Consider the following 20,598-nt stretch of genomic DNA (forward strand, 5'->3'; position numbering starts at 1 on the left):
ACAATCAAACAAAAAAGCTCTGAGCCATACAAAATCCATGTACTTAACTTCATCAACTTTACTCTTGTGTATGCATTTAAGACCTGTTCATCCCTACTTGAGACAAAATTCTAACATGATTATCTGTTTTCTCTACTAGAAGCAAATTATAGGAACATATTATAAGTAGCAAAGAGAAGTGGAACCTAACACTGAGGGAGAAGACAGAGAAACTATAAAATAAACAGACGAGTTTTTTTTTTTTTTTTTTAAGGCACTGTCATCTAAGAAATTTCAGGACATAGGCAAAATCTCTTTGATTGTATTTTACTCTAGTATAATAACATTATGAAAATGATGCCCTCGAATTACTAATTCCTCCACAATCAATATGCATTGTTGAAGAAGATAGATAAATAAATAATATATTTTAGACAATTTTTTATCCAACTGGATAAAAGAGTCTGGTGCTTAAAAAAGTTGAGTTTAAGTAATCTGGAAATTTCATTTAGAGAGAAGATACTTTTGCCAACAGGACAGACAAAGGAAGCTCTATATTATTGTGCATTTTCCCCAACAAAGGCCAAATGATATAAAAAATTAAGTTTTTGAAGGATCTGCTATCCCTGGAAGGGAACGAAGTGTTTTCATAAAATGCTATACAAATGCTTAGAGGAGAATAAAAGTAAAATTACTTGAGGTTCACCTCACAACTCAGTTCAGAGTCCACTTAAGAATCAAGGTCTCTCAACTCCCAACCTTGAACTTTATGCGAACAATTTACCGGCAAAAGCAGATGGCACATTTTTAACATACAGAGGACCAATGTTGAAAGAAGATTCTAAATAGTGGGGATAAGACTATCACTTTTTTGTTCCAGTTACTCCCCCTCCAGGCCCCAATTGCTAAAGCAGCATTTTATGGGGTCTCCTGCTCCTTGAGCTGCAATATAATGGACCACATGAAGCTCGTTGTGTGCAGTCCAGGAGTATACCGTGCTATCTGCAGGCTCTGCTATCATCCAAAGTTTGAAAGAGCCATCAAATATCTTCTTAGACGCTCTTTATACCCACAGCTAATATAACTGTACCCCACCCCTGGATTGAGACAGAGCTGAGGCTGCATCCTGGCAAGGGACCTTGCTCTCAGTTCCTAACCATGAAATGAAAGACGGAACTAGACTGTTTCTAAAGCCTATTTCAGTTCTAAGATTCTGTGAGTCTAAAACTATGTTTGTTATTACAAGTCATGACAGCTACTACTGAATAGTCTTCCAATTACCTATTTTCTCAGGCTTCTTTTTAAATTCTTTATTACTGGACATTACACTCAGGAAGAATTTCTATAATTCTATGTACCAAATTTGCTTAAAGAAACAAAAAAATTTTAATACCAGATTTTTAAAAGAGCCAATTTTCTTAGTATATTAAAATATGTCAGATAATGTCTAAAGTATGCAATAAGTCTCTTAAAATGATTTTAAGACCAAAGTTTCCTATAATTAGTTATAAAAATATTGTAAACAACTGAACCAAAATGAAACCAAATAAACCAGCTACTAAACTACACATATGTCTTCAAAATCTTATGGGAGTCAAATATTCCAGTAAAAATAACAGAAGAGATGGAAACACAAGTTTCTTATTATCACACTTCATATGTTATAAAACATAACAGCTAACTTATTTTTGGCAAAATGATTAGGGATTGCAACACTCTGGCTTACACAAACTTATTTGATTGTCAAATGCATCTTAAATGGAGCGTGGCATGCTAACTTCAGGCATGCAGGCACTGTGCTGTCTTAGAGTAGCCCAGAGACACTGAAATTTCAACACTTCAGCAGGGATCACACCGATGATATTAACCGGGCCAGGTGTTTAAAGAGGGGTGGGGGGACTTCAACAATGCAGTTAATTGAAACCAGACAAAGCTTTTGAATAATAATAATAAAAAATCATACAGATGTTCACCCTCCTCCCTGGGTAACCTTTATGGACAATTTATTGCACGCATTATTTTCTAGAAAACACCCTTTTTAAGAAAACACAGTTTCATATGTCTCTCTGAAAACTCTCTAATCGCAGTATGAGTTATGCCTCCACAAACAGACTACATTACGCTCATGTCTCATTTCCCTTTCCCCTTTTCACCATGGTTCCTGCAAGGGCGAGAACACCTGGAAGGAGAGCAATAATTAGAAAGCTCTAAAGCAAAAGGAGCTACAAGAAGCTGGATTAACCTTAAGATGCACTGTACTTCTTTCCCAAAAGACATGTGAGTGCATGCCAAAAAGGAGAGATGGGTTCAAAACAAATGTGTTAACAACTGTTCGCAAATATGCACAAGAGAAACTATACAATACATGCAGAATCAATGGGAAGCAAACAAAAACCAAAAAGATCAGTGATTAAGTTAATAGACTGTGAAGGACTCAGCAATGAATATTTTCTTCCCTATGTTTATAGAACAGTGTATTTGTCAGGGTTCCCCAGAGAAAAAGAACCAATAGGATACATAAATATGCATATATATGAAAGGAGATTTATTATAGGAATTGGCTCACATGATTATGGAGGCCAAAAAGTCCCACAATATGCATCTGCAAGCTGGGAACCAGGAAAGCCAGGGGCATGATTCAGTCTGAGTTTGAAGGCCTCAGAACAGGAGGAGCTGATGGTGTAAGTCCTAGAGTCGAAGGCCAGCAAACCTGGAGCTCCAATGTCACAGGGAAGGAAAGATGGATGTCTCAGCTCAAGAAGACAAAGAGAGAGAGAGAGAGAGAACCCCCCTTCCCTGAGTTTTGTTTTATTTGGGACCTCAGTGGATTGGAGGATGCCTGCTCACAATGGTGAGAACAAATCTTTTCTCAGTCTACTGATTCAAATGCTAGTCTCTTCTGGAAACATCCTCAAAGACACACTGAGAAACGTTTTACCAGCTATCTATCTGTCCCTTAGTCCGGTCCAGTTGACACATAAAATTAACCATCACAAATAGTAATGCTATCATTATTTCACACATGCAAGTACGGTTTTTTGTTTTTTTTTTTTAAGTTTTCAAAACACCTGGGATAACTAATAACCCCAAATTGTATTTCATATCAGTTTGCTATATTTTATTAGACAGGACCAACTCACCTCCTACACTGGGAAGTAAACTGGGTATTTTAATTTATATGTTATCTATGTACCTATATGCTTGATTGTATACCACACAAGTGAAATACTAACTGTAGTAGTTGTGGAGTAGGCAGCTTCTGACAAGATCCTCACTTTCTAGTGTTCATGCTCCAGTGTAATCTGCTCCTCTTGAGTGGGGGCTGGACCTAGGGACTTGCTTCTAACAAATGGAATACTGTACAAGTAATGGGATGTGATTTCCATAATTAGGGGATAGTCTGTGACTTCCATCTTGCCAGCAGACTTTCTCTGGCTCTTCTACCACACTTGCTCTAATGAGGCAAGTTAGAAAGACCCACATATTAAGGAACTGAGGGTGGCCTCCACCCACGGGCCACTGATGGACCAAAGCCCGCAGTCCAACAACCCTCATGGAACGGAGTCCTGCCAACAATCATGTAAATGAGCTTAGAAGCACATCCTTCTCAATTCAAATCTTCAAATGAGACTACAGTCCTGGAAGATATCTTGAGTGCAGTCTTATGAGAGACCCTGAAGCAGAGGACCCAGCTAAGTTGTGGCCAGATCCCAGACCCACAGAAACTGTTGAGAAAATAAATATGTACGGTTTTAGGGCACTACATTTTGGGGCAATTTGTTACACAGCTGTAGATAACTGATATGGTACTTAACCTAGTGACTGAGCCGATGATTCCACTGTTATTTCCATCACCATAATAATAGCTAATACCTATTAGGAAACTTCTAAGGCCGAGGCACCATTCTTAAGTCTCCCTTGGAGAACATATTATTATCCCCATTTCACAGATGAGGAAAGGGAGGTAGAGAGATACTCAATAACTTGTCCCAGGTCACACAGACAAAATACACAGCAAGTACATGAACCTAGGTGTCCTGGCTCTAGAGCCAGGGCTTTTGGCAACTGTGGAGACAGAACCACAGAATAGCAGGGCTGGGCACCATAAAGAAGGTTACCTCATCACACAGTACTAGAGGAGATTTAGAAGACACAAAAAAGATCAGAAGCCATGCAAAATGCTAAAAAGAAAAAGTCTCCTTTCCAATTAAGGTGCCTTTTCTATGGAAAAAAAGAGTAGAAACAATAATACAGTGAACGGAAAGCAATCCTGAATTTACTGAAATCACACTTAGAAATGAAAAATACATTTTCTTATACCCAATAAAGCGAAAATTACCAACCCCCATTTGGTATTAAAAACCACACCCAGGGAGGCTATAGTTGTACATTTCCTAAGGGCAATTATGAGTGAGACCTACGTTTGTCAAGCTGGTAGAAGTAGAAGAAAATTTCCAAGGACCTCTGAAACTCCTCTTGAAATTTTTATCATATGGAATGAGAAAAGTCAAAATCCTAGGACACAGAGATTCCAGGAAGGAATCACTTCCTCTCTTGCATTCAGATTACAAGGTTAAATAGCATTCCCTCACACTCCTACACAGTAGTTACCAGACCTATGGATTACTGTGTCTCCTCCATTAGACTTTGGACTCTCTTACCTCAAAGACTGTCTTATTCACTGGGATGTCCTCAAAACACAGCTCAGGGCCTGACATATGGCCAGTGTTTAATATGTGTTTGTTGAATCAAGAAATAATTTATGTTGTGAATTGCATCCATTCAATAGATCCTTTCAGTGGTACATGTTATTGAGAGTATGAATTTCTGTTTTGTTTTGAAGTCTCTTCTAGCTCACTAGCTTTCTTGGGCACTTTAAATAGGTCTTTGTGTCTCCAGCATCTCACTTAATATCTGACACCCAGTGGTACCCAATCATTTGTGAACGAATGAACCCAAAAAGGCTGCCAACCTATAGAATGGACAAGGATCCAGGCTTATGACTAAATAAAGATTTAGTGTTCCATAAGGACAGCTGTTTGCTTACTGATGATGATGATGATAAATTTTCTTTCTTTTGAAAGGAGGCATGAACATTTGCAAAATATTCTCTGAATAAAGACAGATTCTTGTCTAGGTCTTGGCTGGGGACTACTCTTAAATATTCCTTTATAAATGGCAAGTTATATGCAACTTCAGATTTCCAGATAACCCTAGATTAAATGGCATTCATCTGGAAAATTTCTACCTCCTTCAGTATTATTTTTTGAAACACATGGAAATTGCGTGAACATACACTCACATAGGCCCACAGTAATATGGATAAAGATAAAGGCAGCTACCAAATATCCCCCTCTCTGTTATATTTATCAATTAGACAAGAGACAAAAGAGGGAAGGAAAGCTGAGAAGGATCTGCGCAAGTGCATAATCTAGCACCTACAGTCACCTCCTGAGGCATACTTACTGGGAGTTCAGGAGCAAGCTTCAAAATCTCAAGGCTAATATAGCAGCCTACTGAATGGCCAATGACCACAAGTTTTATTTCCTTTGGCACATGAGTTCTCAGGAAAGCTAGCTTGTGTTCAACTTGACCTTGTAGTCCATAGATGTCGTTAATATCCAGAGCATTTGAATCTAAAAGCAAAAATATGAATATATTTTCACTCAATAAGGTAAAGTAATAAATTCACTGGGAAAACTATCTTAAAAAAAAAAACTAACAACAGTAGTAGTTCCCATTTATTTAAAGCCTACAATGTGCTAGCTACAGTGTTACTTAAATTATATCAAGTCTTCAAAACAGCCCCAGAAAGGAAGCATTATTTTCATTTTACAGATGAAAATCTCAAAGTTCACAGACATTAGGTGACAGACTGACAGTCACACATCTACGAAGTGAGAACAGTGAGATTCAAACCCAGGTCTCTGTCCTCAAAGTCCATGAACTTTCAACTAGTCTATGAACTACAGTTAACTTAGGCCACTAGCTCTCAAACTTGATCATGTATCAGAATCCTCTGCAGGACTTAGGAAAGTGATAACTGCTGGGCCCCACCACCAAACTCCCTGATTCAGTAGGTCGGGGTTGGGGCTCAAGAATTTCTAAGTTTAAAAAAAAAAAAAAAGAATTTCTAAGTTTCCAGGAGATGTTGATATTGCTGGTCCCAGGACCACACACTGAGAACCACTGGTTAGGCTATTTTATATTATTAATAGACAACTAAGAAAACCCATGACATTGCTTCATTATTTTAGATAATCTTTGTTTGCTGAAGAACTTAGACTGAAGGGCTTAAGGAGAAATGTTGTAAATTGTTCCTTTTAACCAGCAGTCTTAACCTGAAATACCCTTTCTTCCTTTCATAAATGAACTGTCTTCTGAAATCTTCAAGAGCTAATTAAAACTTTATCTAGCTAATCTCCAAGAAAAATGAATGAGCCTCCCTTTGTGCTTAACCAGTCCCCTTCCACTCTTATTAGAGCACTTTATCATACTTGTATAATTGTCTGTTTATTTCCTCTCGTAGCCTGTGAGCTCCTTGGAGGCAAGGTCCACTTTTTCCTCTGTGTTCTCTGTGACTAGCACACAGTAAATACTAATGTGGACTGAAAAAACTGAACTCACTGGACAGTCTCTGAGGATGCTGCCAGCTCTGGTAGTCTATAAATATGGTAGTCTATAAATATGAATATAAATTTCAATAGGTTTTCCCTACGCACCTATAATATTTCAAAATATCACAAGGTAGTAAATTGCTTATTAAAGTTTGAATTACTGGAATACTAAATTTCTTGCCTTCGACTCCTACAAGTTACTGATGGGAACTGTAATGAGCCACAATGCAGCTCATTTGAAAGGCACCCAGAACTCACTGCAAAGGACTGCTCTTCAGTTTTATCTGTGCGTGCTGTTTCCATTTCCTTCAGTGCTCAGCTCCCCTTGTTAATCTGGCTAACTCCTCTTCATCCTTCAAACTCCCAACAAGTGTTATCTCCTCTGAGAAGCCACTTTATGATTCAGTGGGCGAGGAGTAAAGTAGCCTTCTTTTCAGGTCCCCCGATATCCCATGTTTATCTTACCACACTACTCCTAGCTTATTCCTATTTTACAATTTATGTCTTGCTTATCTCTGTCCCTCAGTGCCTGGCATACAGTTATTGAAGACCTTTTTACTGAGTCAATGAGGCTTAGTTCCCTTTTTCCATGGTATTATTGATCTCTCAGGTTAAGATGTGCTCTGCCCGAATCCTTCTTCTTAGGTCAGCCTAGGATCCATTCTCTGTTTAACAAGGAAGTTCAGCATAAAACAGAATGGGGAAGAGAATCTGGAAGTCTGACTTTGGTAGGGCTCCTGATAGCTCCAAAGGCAAATGTTCACTGAGTATTACACTTGAGTACGTTATGCTCCCCTTTCAGTTTATCTGCTCTGATCACTCCATCCAGAAGGGATCATATTATTCTCAGATAACCCCAAACAAACATCTATAATACTTGCAAACCAAATTCTTTATTTTTCAAAATACATAATGGTTTGAAAATGTAAAAATCTTCATTTCATTGGGACAACATGGTGTAGTAACATCATGGGTGCTGGAGACAAGATAAATCTGGGTCTAAATCCCAGCTGAGCACCTTATTAACTTGGTGGCTAGGGCAAATCTTCAGTGTCCTCTTATCTGTAACAGAGATAATAATTCTAGGCTCCTAAGAGTGTAAGCATAATACTTTTAAAGCACATAGCACAAGCGTCTGGCCTAAATTGTGAGAGAAATGAGTTACGCCTGCTATCATTTCAATTCCTGTCATTTAAGTCCTCCCTCGAATATATACCAAGAACATTTACTTAGATAGTGCAAAGAGAAAGAAAATGAGCTAAATGCAGTAAACATTTTAAAACTTCACTGACACCAGAAATAAGGTTCTAAAAGATTGTATTTCAGATGAACTTTAATGAACATTATAATTCAAAAGATTAATCAAATGAATATTTCAGAAGTAAATCTGGTTTTACCTCTGGGAACTGCTCAGTAGCTTTCCAAGATAAAGACATTACTTACTAGCATCTGCCGTAGTAATGAGGTTAGAGGAGAAGAAAACACTTTCTAGAAATAATAATGACAGCAAATATTAAATGTGCTATCTGGACATTATTTTACTAGCAAAAACTAAAGGTTAAAGGACTATATACTTGTTTATATATTTTCACGCCTATTATTATTTTAATATACTCTGAAAAAAATACTAGAAATCATTAACTTTCCATAAAATACAGTAAAAAAAATTACATGCAATTGTACCAAGATCAGAAGAATGATATGGAAATTACTTAAGCCATTCTTCCTGTAGAAAAATATATTCCAAGTTACAACAACTAAGTATGTTTGGAACATAAACTTTATCAAGATATGGTCTTAAATATGATACTGACAATTCCCTTTTAGAACCTGACCCTATTTGGGGCACCTGGGTGGCTCAGTCAGTTAAGTGTCTGCCTGCAGCTCAGGTCATGTCCTGGGGTTCTGGGATCGAGCCCTGCATCGGGTTCCCTGCTCAGTGGGGGGTCTGTTTCTCCCTCTCCCTCTGTAGCTCCCTGCTTGTACTCTCTCTCTCAAAAAAAAAAAAGAAAGAAAAAAAGAACCTGACCTATTTCTTAGACCCATTTCTATGGAATTTACTTTGTAGCTCATTTATTGATTCTGGAGTTTATTTCAAAAGGTACATATAATCTGTTCCTACATAGTTCATAGAAGAATTAAGTAATATTAGTACTTCACATTTATTTTTCATCTGTTGTACAAATTGATTGATCCAGTTATTAAAATTTTGTCAATTTTGGATCAAAATATTATGCATCCCTTACAGCTTCAGGACACAGGTATCTGATAACTATTATTTTGTTCTATTTTACGTCAACTAAATTGACTACTCTGACAGAAAACAGTGACTAAATGGCCGAAGGTGACTTTGAAAATACAGATATAAATACAATGTGCTCCCCTTATCTTCAAGGAGTTCACAATCTAATAAGAGCAAACAAATAGATAAAAACACAATTATAAAACACTGAAATAAGTATATCTCAAGCATTTCCTTGAGAAAAGAACAAATTTTTACCGCATCACAATTGAAAAGTAATGCCCCTTTGGTTTCATGAAAACTACTGGGACCTTCTCCAAATAAATCAAGATAAATATCTAGAAAATATTCCTTACTAATGCACACTACTATAAATATGTAACTTTACATACTTGAATGCAATCATATGGCCTAAATTTAATAATACATACACATATATGTATGTCTAGGTACATACTGAATATAAACGCATAACACATAAGCAGATTTATTTACAAGTCACCTGTGACCACAGAACTAACAAAATTGGGAGATTAGTGCTACATGAGCCTTCTGCTAGGACTGAGTCTGCACACAGTAACTCTCCAAATCTCATACCAGAATTTCTCAACTAGTGAACTCTTCCATCCTGCCCCCATCATTACTCCAAAGCTGTATCTTAATAATTTAATTAAACAACCTACATGTGGAGATTAAAAGGCTAAAAATAGCACTTCCTATTTTAAAGAATGCTTTGAGAAAAATATCTATCTATCTATCTAGCTATCTATATATGGTTTACTCTTTAGGTAAAGCTTTAAAAACACAAAACAGTATCATCTGTTGTTCATCATTACATAAATGTCACCAAAAATATAAAAAGAGACATGAAATTTACTTTAAATTTGTGACAGTAAAACTGGAGATGGGATCTAAGAAATGGAATTTTATCAGGGCACCTGGGTGGCTCAGTAGGTTAAGCGCCCAACTCTTGATTTCAGCTCAGTTCATGATCTCAGGGTTGTGGGATCAAGCCCCATGTCGGGCTCCTTGCTGGGCGTGGAGCCTGCTTAAGATTCTCTCTCTCCCTCTGCTCCTTCCCCCATCTCTAAAAAAAAATAATAAAAATAAATTTAAAAATGGAACTTTTTCTGTACTGTTTTATTTATTAACAGAAAATATTAAAGCAATTATGGCAAATATGGCAATTATGGCCAAGTGTTAACTATGAAGAGAAAATCGAGTAGCAGAATCTTGGACTGTTACACTATTGTTTGTACTTTTCTATATTTAAAATTTTTTTTCTCAAAGTAAAAGAAAAAATTTTACTTTAGAATGCTTTGACATGATGATCCTACCTACCTTATATCAGTTTTATAGGGGAACTTACCATTTGCTTCTCCACTACTCTCAGTGGAATACAAAAGCCCCAAAGGACTTTATCTAGGTTTATGCAAAACATCAGTGAAAGGGTAGATGAGAACTGTCCCTAATTCTTTATGCTTATTTAATTCACTGATCCAAAGGCCTTCCTTTCATGACTGTACCCTGACTTTACTAAGCTGATGTGAAAGCATACTCTCATAATTTAGGCCTCCACTGTCCCTGGCCCCCTAAGTATTTCTGCAAACTCCTTGCATCTAAACATTGGTGCAAGTGTGTTAGCTTTTAAGGCATGCAACACAGGTTGTGGTTAGCTTATGGTAGGTAGGCATCCTATTTAAAACTGCTATCAAGCAAACAAAACTTTGTAAACCCCAAACATACCTTACAAAAATAATTTTTTATTATTATTCTCCAAATAGATGGTTAAAAACCAGGGTCATTAAATGATGCTTTCCACCTGACAAAACCCAGTGCTCTGCTACAGATTTTAGTGGGGAAAATACGGGAAATGAGAGAGAAAAAGAGAGAGACTGAGATTAATTTAGCGAGAAGAACATAATGTTTATTGACTTAGCAAATAACAAAAGCCAAAGACATAAAAGTGTGAGGTGTAATTCTGGACAGTGATGAATTCTGTGGCTGTTTGTGGTTGATAGGGAGGTGGAGCAAACGAGGCTGGAAAGAAGGCTGCTTCTAGATGGAGGACACCGGCCACCACCACGGAGTCTGGGCTCCACTGTCGGGAGCACTGAGAAGATGCTAAGGCCCCCGAAGACGGGGCAGTGGGCCGGCCGGGCAGCGGGCCACTAACTAACTGCAGAACTGCTCTCCTCGATCCTGCTGCGCTTCCCACTTCGGCTTCCCTGAGCCTCTACCAATGTGCTGGGTTCCTAACTTCTTCTCTGGCTCCGCCCTTTGTTTTTTTTTCTGTTTCTTCCCACCTACTCACAGACTCGTTTACTTTCAGTGACTGTGAGCCCCCGAGACTGACTGACAGACTGTCCCTGCCTTGGGCTCTTCTAGCCATTCCATTCTGCCTCCATGTTCCTCTGCCAATCATGGTCCTGGCAAGAGACAACACCCGACTGTTTTTCTCTCTTTCCTTCTGTTTGAATACTGGAATGGGAGTGGTTTATTGTTTCCCTGGATAAGCATGACCCAAATTCATCATTAGTTGAAAGATTGTGTAACTTTTTTAGGTAGTGTTTTATCAGCTGAAACGAAACCACTGTGATTTCTAGCTTTTATGTTACACTTTTTGAACAAATGACTTAAAATAGTTGATAATGAATCTGCCGTCAAGTAAGCTGACTCTATAGTAAATCAAAGCCAGAAAGAGTTTATACTTCTAATTCCTCACATTTTCTTTTCACACTTTTGTCTTGAATCACCCCCTCCTGACATTGGTGAACATCTGTTCTCCCAATTATACTCAATTTATGATTGTGATAATGTGGTGTAACTAGAATATTATTTCCAACTGTTCATAATTTTAACATGTGCTAATATGAAGCAAAACATACTTTCAACATTTGATGGGTGGTTATAGCTTATGTCCTCTCTCTCAATGATTACATATTTTTCACACCATATTTTGCATGTCAGAAAACCTGTACTTTAGAGCAATAATCTTGGATGATGAATAATCTATCTGTTCTGCTGATCCACAGCAATCTACCATAGCATGCATTTGCAAACATAACCTTCAATATGTAAAACAGATGAAAGCAGAACTGTCTGGCTGAATGGGGGTGATGGTGGGGCCCAGAGCCCCGCCTGCCCTTCATAGACTTTTGGGCTCCTCAGAACACAGATGGAAAGTCATTAACCTAAAAGGCAGAGACTGGAATGTCTATTTCTTTGTAGACCCTGTGGTACCAACGTAATAACCTAGTAGGTTGTCAATAAATCCTTGATGATGATGAGCTGCCCATTCACCCTGTCTAGAAAACCGCAGCTTCCTTTGGCCCTCTGGTGGCCCTTTGGGCTAATGCCTCTAGATGGCACTGTTTTCATTAGGTAGCAAAGGAACCAGGCTCCAATTACTAAGTTATTAACTCAACAGTACACAAGCAGTCTAAGCAATAAGCATACTCAAAGTTATAAATAATAAGATGTCAATTTAAAATGAAAACTAAAGACATTTTCCAGAAATTCAGAGACAAAACAGATAATTTCAACTGGTTTTCCTCAAGATCTACGGTAGTGGTTCTGAAAATAGGGTCCTAGGACTAACAGCATCAACACTACTCCGAGAACTTGTTAAAGATGCAAATTCTCAGGTCCCACCCCACATCTACTGAATCAACAACTTGAGGTGACACCCACTCATCCGTGTTTTAATGAATCCTCCAGGTGATTCTGATGCCTGCCAAAATTTGAGAATCCCTGATCTATGGTTACCCTTTGAATCTATTTGCAACTTTCAAAGTTGCTCTTCGTGTTCAAATGCTTGATTTTGTCTTCACGTAAGGGCTTACTGTGATAATGGAGTTGAACGTTGCTCTCATTAAGTAATTCAGTACATAGCTTCTCACCCAGGTTAAGAATGTAGGAATTAGACATATGACCTACATGACACGAAAGATTTATTATTCTTCACCGAGTATCCTGAGGTTATTTTCACTACTTCCTAGCTCCTTCTGTCTTGGGCTTATCTCTTGCCAGAGGTAAGATGACAGGCGAGCAATAACAGACCAGCGGGGGGAGGCTTTTGGAGGTTTAGCATGTTAATTAAGTCTGTTTTCCATTTTTCTCTTTTTTCCAATAAGATTCTATCTATCTATCTATCTATTGAGAGAGAAGAAAGAAAGAGAGAGAGACCATTCGTACATGCACAGGGGAGGGGCAAAGGGAAAGGGAAAGAGAGAATCCCAAGCCAATTCCACACCCAGCACGGAGCCCGACTGGGCCCGATCTCACAACCGTGTGATCATGACCAGAGCTGAAATCAAGAGTCAGACACCCAACAGACTAAGCCACCTCAAGTCTGTTTTCCTTTTTTTTTTTTTTTTTTAAAGATTTTATTTGTCAGAGAGAGAGAGCATGCACAAGCAGGGGGAGCTGCAGGCAGAGGGAGAAACAGGCTCCGAGCTGAGCAGGAAGCCCGATGCGGGACTCGATCCCAGGACCCTGGGATCATGACCTGAGCCAAATGAGCCGAAGGCAGACGCTTAACCTACTGAGCCACCCAGGTGTCCCTCAAGTCTGTTTTCTAAGAAGAATTCTAACACCTCTGTTTTCCAAACACACCCTAAGATAGTAAAAACACACTCCCAGGCAAACATATACATTTCCCGACAAAGGAAAAACTATGGTATTGAACCTAAAATTTTCTTTGGGCATAGAACAATAAAGTTGTTTAAGATATTTCATAGCAGAGCAAGTATCTGCTACACATTCTGTTCACCTTCAGTCACGTTTTAATATGATGGCTGTTGAAATACACGTTTTTAATCAAGGAAGCAAAATCTGTATATTCAGTTTCACCTCACTAGTGCTCTTAAAATCTTTCACTGCTAGGTAATCAATATTTACTTGTCTTTCAAAGTATACCCTAGTCTTTAAGCGAAGTGTTAAAGACTCTCAAGTGAACTTCATTCATAAACACACACACACACACACACACACACAGAGTGTGCATTAACACAGAAAAAGATACTATGAAAAAAGGCATTTTGAAGTATTTATACAAGTATTTGCCATGAGTTGCACTGTTTCTTCTACACCCCATTACCCTGTTCCCCTATGAACCACAGCAGGAAAAGGGTCACAGGCCAGGTATAACTGGTGATCATGGAAGGGCCAATCTGAGAATTAGCTCATAGAGTAACTAAACCTAAAAACGGAGTCTCGGGCGCCTGGGTGGCTCAGTTGGTTAAGCGACTGCCTTCGGCTCAGGTCATGATCCTGGAGTCCCAGGATCGAGTTCCGCATCGGGCTCCCTGCTCGGCAGGGAGTCTGCTTCTCCCTCTGACCCTCCTCCCTCTTATGCTCTCTATCTCTCATTCTCTCTCTCTCAAATAAATAAATAAAATCTTTAAAAAAAAAAAAACGGAGTCTCCTTAGCACTTTGCATTAGTCACCTAAGGCGACCCACCAAGAGGACTAGAACACTGAACTAAACATTCAAAGTGCTGGCTTCTTGTCAAGGTTCTGCCACTCACTAGCAGGTGATTTAGCCCTGTTGGGCCTTACTTTCCTTCAAATGTTCAAATGCTTGATTTTGTTACTTTTCCTAACAAAAGCAGACATAAATATTGGGACTGTGTTAAACTAAAAGCTTCTGCAAAGCAAAAGAAACAATCAACAAAACGAAAAGGCAACCTATGGAATAAGAGAAAATATTTGTAAACCATCTATCTGACCCAAAATGTATAAGGAACTCATACGCCTCGATAGCAAAAAAAACTAATAGTCTGATTTAAAAATGGGCAGGGGCACCTGGGTGGCTCAGTCGTTAAGCGTCTGCCTTCGGCTCAGGGTATGATCCCAAGGTCCTGGGATCGAGCCCTGCATCGAGCCCCTGGGATCCTGCTCCGCGGGAAGCCTGCTTCTCCCTCTCCCGCTCCCCCTGTTTGTGTTCCCTCTCTCGCTTTGTCTCTGTCAAATAAATAAATAAAAAAATCTAAAAAAAAAAAAATTCCTTTTTTTTTTAAGATTTTATTTATTTATTTGACACAGAGAGAGAGAGACAGAGACAGAGACAGAGGGAGAGCGCATACAGCAGCAGAGGGAGAGGGAGAAGCAGACTCCCCACTGAACAGGGAGCCTGACATGGGACTTGATCCCAGGAGCCTGGGATCATGACCTGAGCTGAAGGCAGACTTAACCGATTGAGCCACCCAGGCACCCATGTCCCCTAAAATTCTTATATTGAAGCCCTAACCACCATGAGAGATAGGGCCTTTGGGAGTTAATTAGGATTAAAGGTGGCCATAAGGTTGGGGCCCTCATGATGGGATTAGTGGCCTTGTAAGGAGAGATATCAGAGAGCCTCCTGGAGCACATGAAATCATTTTCTCTCCTTCTCTGTCATATGAGGACACAAAGAGAAAGAGGGCACTTGCAAGCCAGGAAGGCTCTCCCCAAAACCTAACCATGCTGAAACCCTAATATTGGGCCTGTAGCCTCCAGACTATGAGAAAATAAATTCCTGTTAATCAAGCTACCTAATCTACAGTTTCTGTTATGGCAATGATAAAAAGCAAAATGTAAATACCAAATTATTTTTAAATTCCAGTATTTTTTTTACAGGTTTTGTTTTAAAGAATGGTTTTAGATTTACAGAAAATTTGAACAGATTAGTACAGAGAGTTCCCGTATCACCTGCTCCTTTCTCCCTCCCTCCCCACACACGATTTCCCCTATCATTAGATGCTCAGTAAGATGCTCATACCATAGGAGAGGCATACCAGAAACAAGAGCAAACCAAAGCCACAGCCACTTCTCTCCCACCTCAGATTAGCTAAGGGTCATGCTTGGGACAAATGGCCCTTAAATGGAATGCCTACAGAGAAGTGAAGTTATATTTTTCTTTCTTAGAAGAGTGAGAATGCTGAATTTTCATATGTTAGGCGCAGGTAATTTGCAGCTACCTGGTGCTACTTTCTCCATTTAAAGGCCTCCAGGAGTCTACCAATGGAGTCATGGCTCTCTCCCCAGCTCCGAGGTTCCTCTAGGTCTGGCCCTGCCCAGCACTAGCAGACCTATTGAATCTCTCTCCCTGTTGTGCTACGTCTTCTGCCTGTTACACCTCTGCACTCCCCACAGCCCCCGGATCCAAATTCTACTCAACTGTTGGAACCTGTCTACTCCACAAAGTCTTTTCAAACCCATACCGTGTTCTTTCCTTTGTTTATTTCCCAAATATCCACATGATCAGCAGGCCAGAGTTTATCACTCAATCATTCTCCAAAATTTAGGGTAGGAGCCTCTTTAGAGTAAGGACCATGGCTTACGATATTTTTTCCTCCACCATTCCTCTTAGTACAGCCCTGGAAATATAGTGCTTGATCAATAAATATAGAGTTGATTACTAGTTGGTCCACAGAGAAGGCAATTTTAGACAATTGTTTGATCTACTCAAATTTTTAGAGAAAACTACCTGCAGAAAATGAAAAGGAGTTTAAAAATCCTAAAATTACCAAAACGTGGCAGCATGGGCCCAATGCCACAGCAGAGGTTTCCAATGGTGTAACTCTTAACCTTAGCAGACTTCCGAGACACATGAACACCCACTCCCTGTAAAGGAAAGGAGATGTTAATAAGGACATACCGTCTGAGGTTATAAGAATCTTCTTGCCTTTAGGGACCAAAACATGTCCAGCATGACTGATAACCCAAACTGGAAAGCGTCGGTTTATTGAGGAGTACAAAGCCTTTGCAAATGGTACATAAAAGGCAGAGAAACCTGGATTACCTAAGAAAAGAAACACAGACCTTAGTTAACTAAAGCAATAAGCTCACATAAGATATGCAGAGTGGAAAAGAACGATTTATTTGTCCTCACACTTTCTTCTACAAATCTACTAACATTTATACATACACTTCAATTTTAATATCCTTTATATCTTAAGTCTGGGAATGATCACTCAGAAAATTTCTGCTCCTGCTTCGTTCCCCAATGGTTTCAAGATAAATTCTTCCTCCCTATTCCTCAACTTAATAAATGGAACCACCAATCCTAAACCTAATACTCAAGTCCTAACACCAGGAGTCACTCTTGGTTTCTCCCTGTTTTTCACATCCAATTCACTAGTAAGTCCTGTCAACTTTGTTTCCAAAATAGATCTCACATCTTATGCATCTCATGTCTCTCCATTAGTATTACCACTTTGAGTTTCCTGCAGCAGCCTCCTCATGGGCCTTCTATCTACTCTTGTCCCCTGGGAGCCCATTCTGCAGGGTGCCCAGAAAGATACCTTCAAACTTCAACTCATAGCAGTATCCTAATTTAAACACCTCTCAGTGGCTTCCCATTATCATCCTAGTAGTTCAAAGTCATTATAATCCTGTCTCTAAAGCCCTTCAAGATTTTATTGTGCTCAGTTAGCAAGCCACATGAAAACAAATCAGTGTAAGAATCATTCACAAACAGTACTTTGAGTTTACGGAGGTTTCCTCATCATTTATCACAAGTACTTATAAGCAGATGTATAGTTTCACCTTTTGGGAAAGAGACCACCAACTAATACATACAGACTTTTCTTGTGTATATACAGAAGGTATTTTTGACATGGGTTTGCTATAGAGAAATGGAATGAATAATGACCTTTTAGAAAAAGAGTCAATCTGATACATCTTTAGGGGAAAAGACAGTGAAATGGAGCTTTCATCCTGCAATCAGCATCTGTATAATGCTTTCAGATACTGGTCCACTTCCATCAATATCAATTTGCCAATCAATTTATTATTTCTTCATGCTATTAGGTTTTCTCCTCTTTGCAATCCCATGACATAGTTTTGCTGCACTGATTGAACCTCTGCCACCCTTGTCAAATGACACTGATTTCTTCATTACCTGCATCTTTCAGTGTCCTAGACAGGCAAAGAAGCAAAGTGGTTAAGGGCATAAGCTCTGGAGCCAGACTGTGTGAGGTCGAATCCTGGCTTTGCTACTTACCAAGTGTGTGACCTTCGGCAAGTTACCTAACCTCTCTGGGTCTTAGCTTCTTCGTCCACAAGATGAGGATAATAATCAACTACGTCACTTAAGAACTAAGTGAATTAACATATGTAAAGTACTTAAACACTGCCTGATACACAAGTGCTGCATAAATGTTGGCTCTTCAGACTTGTCATGTCTAGCCGTGATGGTAATAAATGGCCTTATCACTCATATTGCTATTTTGCTTCTGTTGCATTCTGACCTACTAACCCATGCTCCAAATTTTTTTGTTATTGTGCTAGTGTCATCTTTGTTAAATAGCACAGAAACTTCCTCAAACACAGTAATATGCTCTCTGGTTGGCTGACTGACATGGGGCAGCTTGAGGAGGAGGAGGAGGAGAGGAGGGGTGTATAGCACTGGGGCTGTAACATCTGTGGTGGATGTGGATAGCATTGTTTCATGTTTTATATCTAAATCTTCAGTAGGTCTGGAATATTTTTGAGTATAACGTACAAAGTAGCAATCCAACTTCGTTCCAAGTGATTAGCCAAGTGTCCCAAGACCATTTATTATATAATCTATTCTTTCTGCATTGATTTGAAATGTCTTCTGAATTTAACACTGAATTTTTACATTAGCTCGCTAATTCTTTTTTTTTTTTTTTAAGATATTATTTATTTGACAGAGAGATAGAGAGAGAGCACAAGTAGGCAGAGTGGCAGGCAGAGGGAGAGGGAAAAGCAGGCTCTCCACTGAGCAGGGAGCCGGGTGTGGGGCTCGATCCCAGGACCCCAGGATCTTGAACTGAGCCGAAGGCAGCCGCTTAACTGACTGAGCCACCCAGGCGCCCCTAGCTTGCTAATTCTGATTCCAAATAATTCCACTTATTTTTTTCCTTTTCTCCTCTGCCAGTGCCATACTGTCTTGATTACTATCTCGGGTATTTATTTATGTATTAATTAATGTTTCAGTAACTGACAGGGCAAGTCCCTTCTCTTAATTTTTCCCCCTAGATTTTCTAGGCTGGTCTCATAACCTTTAGAATTACTTTCACCAGCTTCAATTTTTAAAAATCTTTTTGGAATTCTGACTGAAATTTCATCTCATTTATACATTAACTTAGAAAGATTTGATTTTTTTACATTACTGAGTATAATCTTTTAGGAATGGGTCATGTCTCATTCAAATGTTTTATGTCTCTCACAAAGTTTTACAGTGGTTTTCATATGGCTAGAAAATAATAACAGTCCACATTTTATTTTTTTAAATTTTATTTATTTATTTATTTGAGAGAGAGAGAGAAAGAGAGAGCAAGCAGCGGAGGGGCAGAGGGAGAGGGAGAGAGAGTCTGAAGAAGACTCTCCGCTGAGTGTGGATCCCGATGCAGGGCTTGATCTCCTGACCCTGAGATCATGACCTGAGCTGAAATCACAAGTTGGACGCTCAACCAATTGAGCCACCCAGGCACTCCTAGTCCACATTTTAAAGTGCTATATGTTATTACATGCCAGGCAGCATTTAAGTGTTTTGCACGTATTAACTCATTTAGTCCTCCCATGAGGTAGTACTATTCTTATTGCCATTGTATGGATGAGGAAACTGAGGCACAAGGAGGTTAAATAGCTTGCCCAAGATCACACAGATGAAAAGTGCTCAATAAATATTTGATGGCTGGAAGAATATACAAAAGAAAATAGTAATAATGAATTTAAAAAAGAGCATAAATTACCTGGTTTAGGATCTTCAGCATACCTTTAGTTAATCTTACAAAAGGCCCACAAAGTAGCTGGCATTATCATTAGGGGTAATGCACGGGCAATCACTTGCACAATACTTGGCACATAGTAAGTGCTGAATAAATGGAAGTTATTATTGCTAACATTATTATTACATATTTATTTTTTATTGAATAAATTTGACATGTGACATTCTGTGGTTTAAGGTGTACAGCATGTTAAAACTGGTTTCAGAAGAATCCATAGGTAACAGCTACATGATTTAGATGCAATCATTATGATGAGTTACAATATGAAACTGAAGAGTACTAGCTAATGAACTGCTATAAAACAATGTTTTCTCCCTAGCTCTGGGTTCTGAGTTCTTTCCCTTAATGACTATAAGATCTTAAGCTTTCTTGTTCACCATTTTATCATCATTAAGTAAATGATAATGTCAACTACTCCATTCTGATTTCATTCTAGTCAGTGCTATAGCTTCTTTTGTATATTCTTTTAGCTATCAGTTATTTATTGACCACTTACTACATGGAAGTCACTGTGTCAGGCACAGGACAGATACAGGTCTTTTTGTAATTCATATTCTAGTAGGAAAATATATACACATAACTTAATAAGTAAATAAGATAACTCAAGAGTGTGATAACTTCTATGAGGGAAATAAACAGCGTGTGATAGAGAAGGGAAGAAATTACGGTGGCCTGAGAAAAATGTCTGAGGAGGTGGCATTTAGCTACGACTGAAAAGATGAAAACAAATCAACCTTGTAAAAATGTGAGGTAGGAGACCAGAATAGGGGAAGAACAGGTGCAAAGGCCCTCAAGCAATGAAGAGCTTGGCTCCAGAAGAAACAGAAGAGTCCACAATGGCCAGTAAGTAACATGAAGATCCAACTTACAACTGAGATAGAAGTGGAAGACGTAACACACTATTTAAAGGTCATTGCATACTTCGCCATGTAAATATTACAGTTTATGTTACACTTTATGAGCCATGAACTTAATTTCTTGGTTAGGAAACCACAAAAGATTGAAAAGGGTCTTGTTT

General features: G+C 38.8%; 1 protein-coding gene across 1 annotated transcript in view; it reads right to left on the minus strand.

The window, feature by feature from the left end:
- LDAH (lipid droplet associated hydrolase) overlaps positions 1 to 20,598 on the minus strand; it is a 105,118-nt gene that overhangs the window by 62,228 nt on the left and 22,292 nt on the right. The window contains exons 3-4 of the mRNA XM_021697462.1: positions 16,481 to 16,624; positions 5,446 to 5,615 (exon numbers count right to left, since the gene is read on the minus strand). Of these exons, the coding sequence (XP_021553137.1) occupies positions 5,446 to 5,615; positions 16,481 to 16,624 (314 nt within the window). The remainder of the gene's footprint in view (positions 1 to 5,445; positions 5,616 to 16,480; positions 16,625 to 20,598) is intronic.

The sequence above is a fragment of the Neomonachus schauinslandi genome, chromosome 10 (assembly GCF_002201575.2).
Source record: "Neomonachus schauinslandi chromosome 10, ASM220157v2, whole genome shotgun sequence".
Lineage (NCBI taxonomy): Eukaryota > Metazoa > Chordata > Mammalia > Carnivora > Phocidae > Neomonachus > Neomonachus schauinslandi.